The sequence below is a fragment of the Trichoplusia ni genome, chromosome 11 (genome assembly GCF_003590095.1).
Source record: "Trichoplusia ni isolate ovarian cell line Hi5 chromosome 11, tn1, whole genome shotgun sequence".
In the NCBI taxonomy this organism is placed as follows: domain Eukaryota; kingdom Metazoa; phylum Arthropoda; class Insecta; order Lepidoptera; family Noctuidae; genus Trichoplusia; species Trichoplusia ni.
In genome coordinates, this window is record NC_039488.1 from 2,385,724 (window position 1) to 2,394,000 (window position 8,277).

General features: G+C 36.7%; 1 protein-coding gene across 1 annotated transcript; it reads left to right on the forward strand.

Moving 5' to 3' along the window:
- Positions 1-388: 388 nt before the first annotated feature.
- Positions 389-8,277, forward strand: LOC113498974 (serine--pyruvate aminotransferase, mitochondrial-like). Its single transcript, XM_026879254.1, has 8 exons — positions 389-868; positions 2,073-2,238; positions 3,172-3,364; positions 3,705-3,870; positions 6,621-6,776; positions 6,957-7,049; positions 7,404-7,652; positions 8,124-8,277. The coding sequence occupies exons 2-8, from the start codon at positions 2,080-2,082 to the stop codon at positions 8,275-8,277; spliced, it is 1,170 nt and encodes a 389-aa protein (XP_026735055.1). The 5' UTR covers positions 389-868; positions 2,073-2,079.

An 8,277-nucleotide genomic window follows, 5' to 3' on the forward strand; every position in this document is an offset into this window, starting at 1 on the left:
AAATGTTGCTTTATACAATTTGTAGATATTACTTCAAAACCAATTGCATTTACTTACGTGAAAAAATATATAATTATATTTAAAAAAAACGTTGGAGTGCGTTCGCAAAAAGACAGATACATTATGTTACTAAGTAGAATTTTATCTGGGAAATACTGTTCTTGTATTTTAGAATAGCTAAATCATCTAATATTTCAAGTTAATATGTTTTCCTTTACGCATCCGTGCTAATTACTAGTTGTAAGGCAATCTGATAGAAATCCTAGAACTGAGTCAATTTAACGCTTATTTAATTCAAATAAATAAAGATAACAGCTTGAAAACATTTCACAGCTGATCAAAAATCCCTAAAATTTTTCGCGAATCCTTTAAAAACCGGTAACAGCAATTACTTACGGAAAATGATAAAATGCGACTACGTATGGGCGAAAATAAGTGAGGAATATGAACGTTATACGATTAATTTTATTATTATTGATTTATTTTTAAGAAAAAAAGATCCTTTCCCAATAGCAGAGCCGAACTATGCCGACTATATCGCAAAAATAAAACGTTGTCACGAAATCTACCTCCCACGAATACCTACATTTAAAAGTTCCTACGAATACCGATGTATAAGTAGGCACCTAAAGTTTGTTATCATGGGAAACTATTACTATAAAACAAAGATCGATTCTTCGTCAGTCATAGTCCGTCATCCGAGTGATACAACACGATAACACGCGGACCTTAAGTTTATACGAGAATTAGGTACAATAAAATAATTAAAAAGACTTTTTTTATGTACATCAATGTGACATCAATTCAATAAGTAATTAGAAAGGTCACTGTGTTTAAATATTGAACTTTAAACAACTAAAAGTTTCAGGTAAGTACCTAATATTATTATTTATCTATCTAATGTTATGGTTTAACCAAAACGTTTAGACGTTTACGAGTAATTTCAACAACAACAAATCGAAACCTATAATATTTTTATAGGTTTCGAGTTGCGAAACGAATTCGTCCTCATAACAACAAATCTTTCTCAACCCAACATTCGATAGAAAAGCGCAAACACAAAGCCGGTTGAAAAGTGTAAACCAGTAAATATTGATCAGTGACATTTCACGGGTGATCTGGTGAGAAGATGATACTCCTGTCGGGGTCGTGTCGGCGCGAGCGTGAGGTCTGCCCCGCCGGGGCGCGCGACTCGTTCCTCTCGTTCGCTTTGTCCCACCGGGAAGCCGGGATCGCTTCGACAGTCGCGATGGGAATCGAATCAATTTGTCGAGACAACATTGCGCTCGTTCGATCTTCATTCCACGTCTTAGTCTTACATAACCCTGATCTAGCGCGAGTGACGTACTATCGTGTCAATACTCGCGCTCGCTGCCAAATGCACTCTTGACCCCCCTTATCTCCGACTCGGGTAAACGTTATTATACCTTCGTGTCCCGTTTTTTACCGAACATGTACAGAATTAATGTTAAACCGGGATATAAAAACAATTGTTAAACCGCAGGCTACCGACACGAACGATAGCATGTGGAACAAATATGAGGCTGGCAAGCGTCGCGCGCCCGGGGCGAGCCGCTCTTGCCAAATGTGCCATCCGATAGCGCCAGAACATTGCAGCAAATTTACAACCACCCTATTAGCACTAAATCTAAACATTAACCCGATTACGGTAACCAAACTTCACGGATACTTGTGCAGAATATCGGTCACAGAGTGCGAGATAATTTCACTCGACACTCGCTTGTTCTTGGCGAGACTCCCTTGTAATAACATTCGGATGCAAATAGTATGCCCAATTAGAACGCATTTAGTACGTTATTAGTCAGGATTATTGACCAATTACGTGTTCATTAGAGTCGGTAGTTGCTTAATGCACTAAACCACGATGCAGACGAAACATATGGCCTAAAACATTGATATACTTTATTAAGTCGCGCTACTTTCATAATTATTATGCCAATACAATTAAGTAATTACTGGTTATTAGCAAGACCCTAATGTATTCTACCACGACCATCATTACTGCATGTATTAACAACACATGATAGTAACATTTGGATTCATTATTGCAGATCAATCATGTCGTGCCACAAGCTGACCGTGCCTCCCCCCAAGATTGTGGATCGGGAGTTTGTGAAGCCGTTGCTATGTGGTCCAGGGCCCAGTGACGTCTGGCCCTCCGTCGCTCAAGCCCTCACCAAACCTATCCTATCGCCCATCTGTGATGAACTTTTTAAAGTAAGTTTACTCAAAGGAACTGTTCCAGATCGCTAGAGTTTAAATGGTTTTAAAGTATTAAAAAAATGCTTTAACTGCTTTAAGTTAAAAGTAAAAGTGGGGAAACGTTTATTTTACATTATTTATCGACAAATATATCTAGAATACACTTCATTTGTCGAAAATTGACTATTTTAGAACAAAACCCACTTACTTAAATGGTTTTACATTGCATGAGTCCAAACGAGATGTAGGCCGTTTATTCCCATTTAAAAAATGTATAAGTCTCTATTTTTTTGTTTCTACTTTTTATACTTGAATTTAACCACACTCAGGTACGAATAACGGATGATATAGCCCCGTAGTGTTAAATTGCATACACTTCTCTTTTCTACGGAGTATGTAAACAACCCTTTTGAGTTTGACCTCATTACAAAGGGATCGTACACAAGACCGTGCTATGTCAGACTGTCATATTGCAAAGAGTAAACTAGAATATTCCGACCCTTACTTACTTACTGACCATGAAGTTAGGATTTTTATTTACATCATTATTTTCAAAATAAAAATTATTGGAGCGCTACAAATCGACAATGGTCCCACAGGAATACGAAATCGGGATAAAAATCTATCCTATGTTTTAGTTCTGCTTCTAAACTATCTGGCTACCAAGTTTCGTCTAAATCCGTTCTTTTTAGTTTTTGCATGAATGAAGAACAAATATCCATACATTGGACATACAAACTTTCGCGGTAATAATATTAGTAGGATGGGACACTTCCTTTCTACGATATTAAGCCAGAAAACTCAAAAGTATAAGTACCGGGTAACAATTCCTACATTGAAAAGAATTTTTTTTTTGTACTTTTGGTGCAACGCTTAGCTTTATCATCGTCATAGGAAACAAAAAACTCAAAACGCAAAAATTGTAATAATTTCCTTTCCATATTCCAGGCTTCGGATGATATTCGTGCTGGCTTACAATATGTTTTCCAAACTAGGAGTAATTTGGTTTTGGCCTTGAGCGGGTCCGGTCACACTGGCATGGAGACCATTATCAGCAACCTGGTGGGTCCCGGTGAAACTCTACTCATCGCTTCAAGAGGCATATGGGACCAAAGGGCTTTCATTATGGCGAACCGATATGGTAAGTTCATACATACACTATGATAGAATAAAATCTTTTTTTCAATAAATTACGTGAGCCTTCCTAGCTTTTTATACAAGCTTTCATCAAAATTTATGGTTTGGATTCTGGGCTAAAAGGAGAGTCCATTTCTACGATCAGTAATTTGAATCGAATTGAGAAAAGGACAAATATGAATCACTTGACTTATAAATTTCTATCATCGTATGAGAAAAATATCATTAATCAACTCCCACTCTTTTAACCATTAGTGTTGCCAATCTTTGTTATAAGTAATTACAATTTATTGATACTCATATTCATTACAATTTTCATATACCGGTTACTTACTTGCTCCCAGGTATCAAGACAGAGACTGTCACCATTCCAATGGACATGACCTTCACTCCTGCACAATTGGAACCAGCGCTCAAGAAGTACCGTCCCACAGCCCTGTTCATCACCCACGGAGACTCGTCAACTGGAACCGTACAGAACCTTGAAGGTTTAGGGGATCTGTGTCACAAGTAAGCCTTTTTATATTTTTTACACTTCTATTATGTGCAGTCCTTAGCTCAGCTGTGGGACGTCTCATTGGCTGGTATTTTCTATTTATCACGTGAGATTTTAGATGGTAGAACTTGTCAAATATGTTATTCACTGAGTCCAATTCCTTGACTGGCCTGTTGTTCTAGTGGCTAGTTGCCTTGACTGCTTTACCGGATTTCACAGGTCGATTCCCACCCAGGACAAATTATTGTGTGATGAGCACAATGATTTGCCGTGTGTCTTTGTGTAATTCTTCTACAATATTATGTTTGTGTTTAGAAATATCTAAGTAGGTTTATGCGTTGTCTAGTACTCATAATACAAGCTTTGCTTAGGTTCAGACAAGATGGCGTTGTAAGAAAGTTGTGGAACATTATTATTATAATTGTGGACCTGTCTTATCGAAAGTAAATACCCAATAATTGCGTTACATGAGACAACATTGCTACTATTTCATTTCTATATAAAAACAGACAGGAAATTTCAGTAGTAACAGTCCACACCATGATACTATTAAAACACCTTTATTTACTCATTAGCTTCGACGAGAAAAGAGCTCGCTTAAAAAAATACTACGACTGTTATTTTCTAGAGCAAATAAGGGATAATGGAATCGGCAACTATACCTAGTTACGACTAGTTCACAAAGAAAGGATAATGGCTCGTAATAGAATAAGATCAGGGGTGCTACCACTACGTGATAAAGTACGAATTTTGGTTTTTTGAAGCGGGACAGTGCTCTACATGGCGCATAGTGCTATCTTGCTCCCACAACGGGAATAGTTTTGGTCTGAGTTGGTACTAAGGTGCCACGTGTTTATCGAGTTACACTTAGTCTAGGCTCGGTCAGCCTTCTCGCTACAGAACGCGTGACTTCTAGAGATAACTACAGCCGTTTTGACATGTACTTGTTTTCTTGATTTGTTCCATGCAAGTTTGTATGCAAGATGATAAAGTTTATCATAAGTATCGTGTATTAGACGCCCAGAGTGACGAAGTTACTAAGGCATGCTTACTTATATTATGGATACCGATATTTGATCTTCATTTTAATAAACAAATAAGATGAAATATGTAACGAAATTTTTATTCGCATATCTACGTAAATACCTACTAGACATTTTTATACACGAATAGTTTATTTGTATGAACGGACTTATCTATGGAAGTATAAGTCAGATTTGAAAAACTCTATCAGTGCTATGTAGCCCATATATTTACGTACCTATAATAAAAAAAAACCTTTACTTATATCGTCAGATATTCTTACTTTCCTTATACATAGTAGGTACGTAATTTCACCATAGAACAATTTTAATCAAAACAAATTGATTTTTGCCGTAACAAATATAACATTGCAATACCCCTAATTTATCGAATTCCTCGAATCTTGAGCCCCTTCTGTCAAATAAACGAACAGTTATAAAAACCGCATTACAAATCCGGGTTCTATCCAATCTGCGGTAAAACCATTTCTCTTGTCGACCTTTCACTTCTAAATTAAAAAAGCAGCGAACTTTAGCAGAAAAAGTATTTGATTGGCCGAGAGAACTGGAACACGGAACCCAAACAATTTAATTACGCTCGTTGTCTCTTTCATTCCTGACTTGGCTTTTTACTTAGATCTAGGTCTCCTGAATACGTTCGAGTTGAAAACTCTTTAATTGCATCCTGTGAAGGAGTCTGCAATTAGCATGCAGTGGAAAATACCAAGCGCGGTAGAAGTTAAGATAAAAAGTTTTCGGTGATTCCGACTGCTTTAAAATTCTCTTTATTTCTTAAACGAGTCGTTCAGCTTGAATAATTTTTCACCTGCAGAACATTAGTTGAGTAAATAATGCTTCTGCTGTGCTAATTAGTGAGAAAATGAAAGTTTGAAAAAAGATCAACTTCTATTTTGAATTTCAATAATGCCTTTTTAGGTTTACAATAATAACTAAACTTGCAGCGGATGATTAACACGCCAAGACTTTTGGTAGAAATCTTTGAAACAAAACGTTTATTTACGAATTAAACTCATTAAAAGAAGTCCAAAAAAAAAACAAAAAGTTACGCTTCTAACCAATAAAGAAACACGGTGAAAATATACGCAAATAAAGCTAAAATGTATTTTCAAGGTTATCTAAAAAAACTGGCCATAAGTAGTTGATATACCCACATAGTAAATATCACGCAATCACGCGCTCGGACTTGAAATGAGGTTCGCAATAAAGAAGGATAAACCCTGTAATACCGGCCAAATAAATGTCGGAGATCACATCACATACATAATACAGTGTCTCGGAATACCAAATACACATACTTCCTTTGACTAAAACTTTTTTTTGTCGAAATATCATAGATAGGTATTGCTCTGTTTAATTTTTAATGGTTCTTGAGTGTGCCGTTTATAGGCATCGATATTATTTACCTTAAAGTATTTTTACAGTAAGTTACGGGTTCCGTACAAATGGCTTAAGAATAATGAATTTAGGAATGAATAACAGTAATTTTTGAACATTATTGATATTGAGAACTATAGATAATGTTGAGGTATGTTAAAATAGAAAAATGTGAAAGCAATAGAGTGATTTAGCATGTACAAAATCAGAAAATTTTGGGTTACCGCAACTCAATCATGAAATCATTATGGAAATCCAATTATGTGAAGCGTAGTTACATGCAGTGCTGTTTAAAAGGAAAATTAAATGGTTTATTTTCTCTAAATGTATTTTTCTCTTGTCTTCAGATACGGAACTCTTTTACTAGTGGATACTGTCGTGTCACTTGTCGCAGTACCATTTTTCATGGATGAGTGGGGGGTGGACGCCGTATACACTTCCACACAGAAAGCATTCAGCGGGCCAGCTGGGATCTCTCCTGTGGCATTCAGTGCTCGAGCCGAGTAAGTTCATCAACTTGGGTACATTAATTATGGAGTAAAAGTTTAATGAATAGTACTTGGAATGAATGAAGCTCTACATTGCGCATTGCGTTTTTCTGGGCTAATGAAGGAAAGAAATGTAAGTGTATTTAGTCAAGAAAAAGACGTGTTTATTTTTTTTATTTCAATTTTTTTTTTCAGGCAAAAAATAAAGACGAGGAAGCATGATCCTCCTTTCTACTTCGACATCAAACTTTTAGCCCAACAGTGGAACTGCTACGGGAATACAAGAGCGTGAGTATTTTACTTTGTTCCCGACTATGCAACTATTAATACTTAGTCTCTTGCCTGTCTTATGTACCTACCCTTGTACTTACAAAGGTAATGACAGATAACAGTAATGATTTTTCTTGACTTGATTTAATTACGGGCAAATTACTTGGTGTGTCAATTTTATTGCACTACTTAGCAAATAAATTTAGTTATTCTTCAAGAATACTATCGACAAACAGTGACGTAAAAGTTCTAAAAAATCATTTTCTTCAGTGAATATTGCGGTTACTAAAAAAAAGTGCAGATCACATTAATAAAGAAAAATAATCCTCATTCAACTAAAACTTCCAATTACTTACTCCTGTACATCTTCAGATACCACCACACCATCAGCCCTCCTCTATTCTGGGCTCTCCGGTGCTGTCTTCAAGAGATTAGCAAGGAGACTCTACCAGCGACGTGGGCGCGGCACGCGGCCAGTACTGCTTACTTCCACAAACGTCTTCGGGAGAACACCTTCGGTTTCCTAATCCCGAAGCCAGAAGACCGCTTGGCAACAGTAACGACTGTAGTCCTACCTAAAGGATACGATTATTTGGAGTTCGTTAAATATATGAGAGCTAAGTAAGTTTCATAATGTCTGAGGATTACTCATACTAAAATCTTTGTCATATTTTCACTTCTTATATAGATTTTGTGCTCTCTTGTGACGGACGTGATTTTAACCTACAAATAAAAGCTACGATACTAAAAAACTTTAAGGTAAATTAAATCTATTATAGAATTATAGAGAAATATAAAACTTCTTAGAAAATTGAAAGAAAGCTGGTGAAAAGGAGTTAGTTCCTAACGGGTTTCTTAAAACAAACGCTGCTATTCTTAACTATGTTGCGGTCGGCTTCCATTCTTTCCAGATGCCATAAGAGTTTACAAAGAGGGACTGTCTATCTGACCTTCTAACCTCAGTTACCTAGACAATACGACACCTCTTAGTCAATCTTTCACGCTTCTAACTCTCCGTAACAACTGTCAAAGATGTACAAATAACAGTCGGGTACCACAATTTATGTTCTAATACAAGTTTATTTGTCACAGGCACAACATCCTGATATTCGCCGGCCTTGGACCGACCGCAGGAAAAGCTCTTCGTGTCGGCATCATGGGTGTCAACTCAACCATCAAGGTTGTTGATGCTGTAGTTGACGCTATGGTGGATACACTTGTAGCCCTTAAGAAGTCTTCTCTTTAA

Bases quoted from the DNA above. Each gene is read 5' to 3' on its own strand.
- LOC113498974 (XM_026879254.1), top strand. From the start codon at position 2,080: ATGTCGTGCCACAAGCTGACCGTGCCTCCCCCCAAGATTGTGGATCGG. The intron at 6,777-6,956 runs GTAAGTTCATCA...TTTTTTTTTCAG, and splicing joins GCATTCAGTGCTCGAGCCGA to GCAAAAAATAAAGACGAGGA. The intron at 7,653-8,123 runs GTAAGTTTCATA...TATTTGTCACAG, and splicing joins GTTAAATATATGAGAGCTAA to GCACAACATCCTGATATTCG.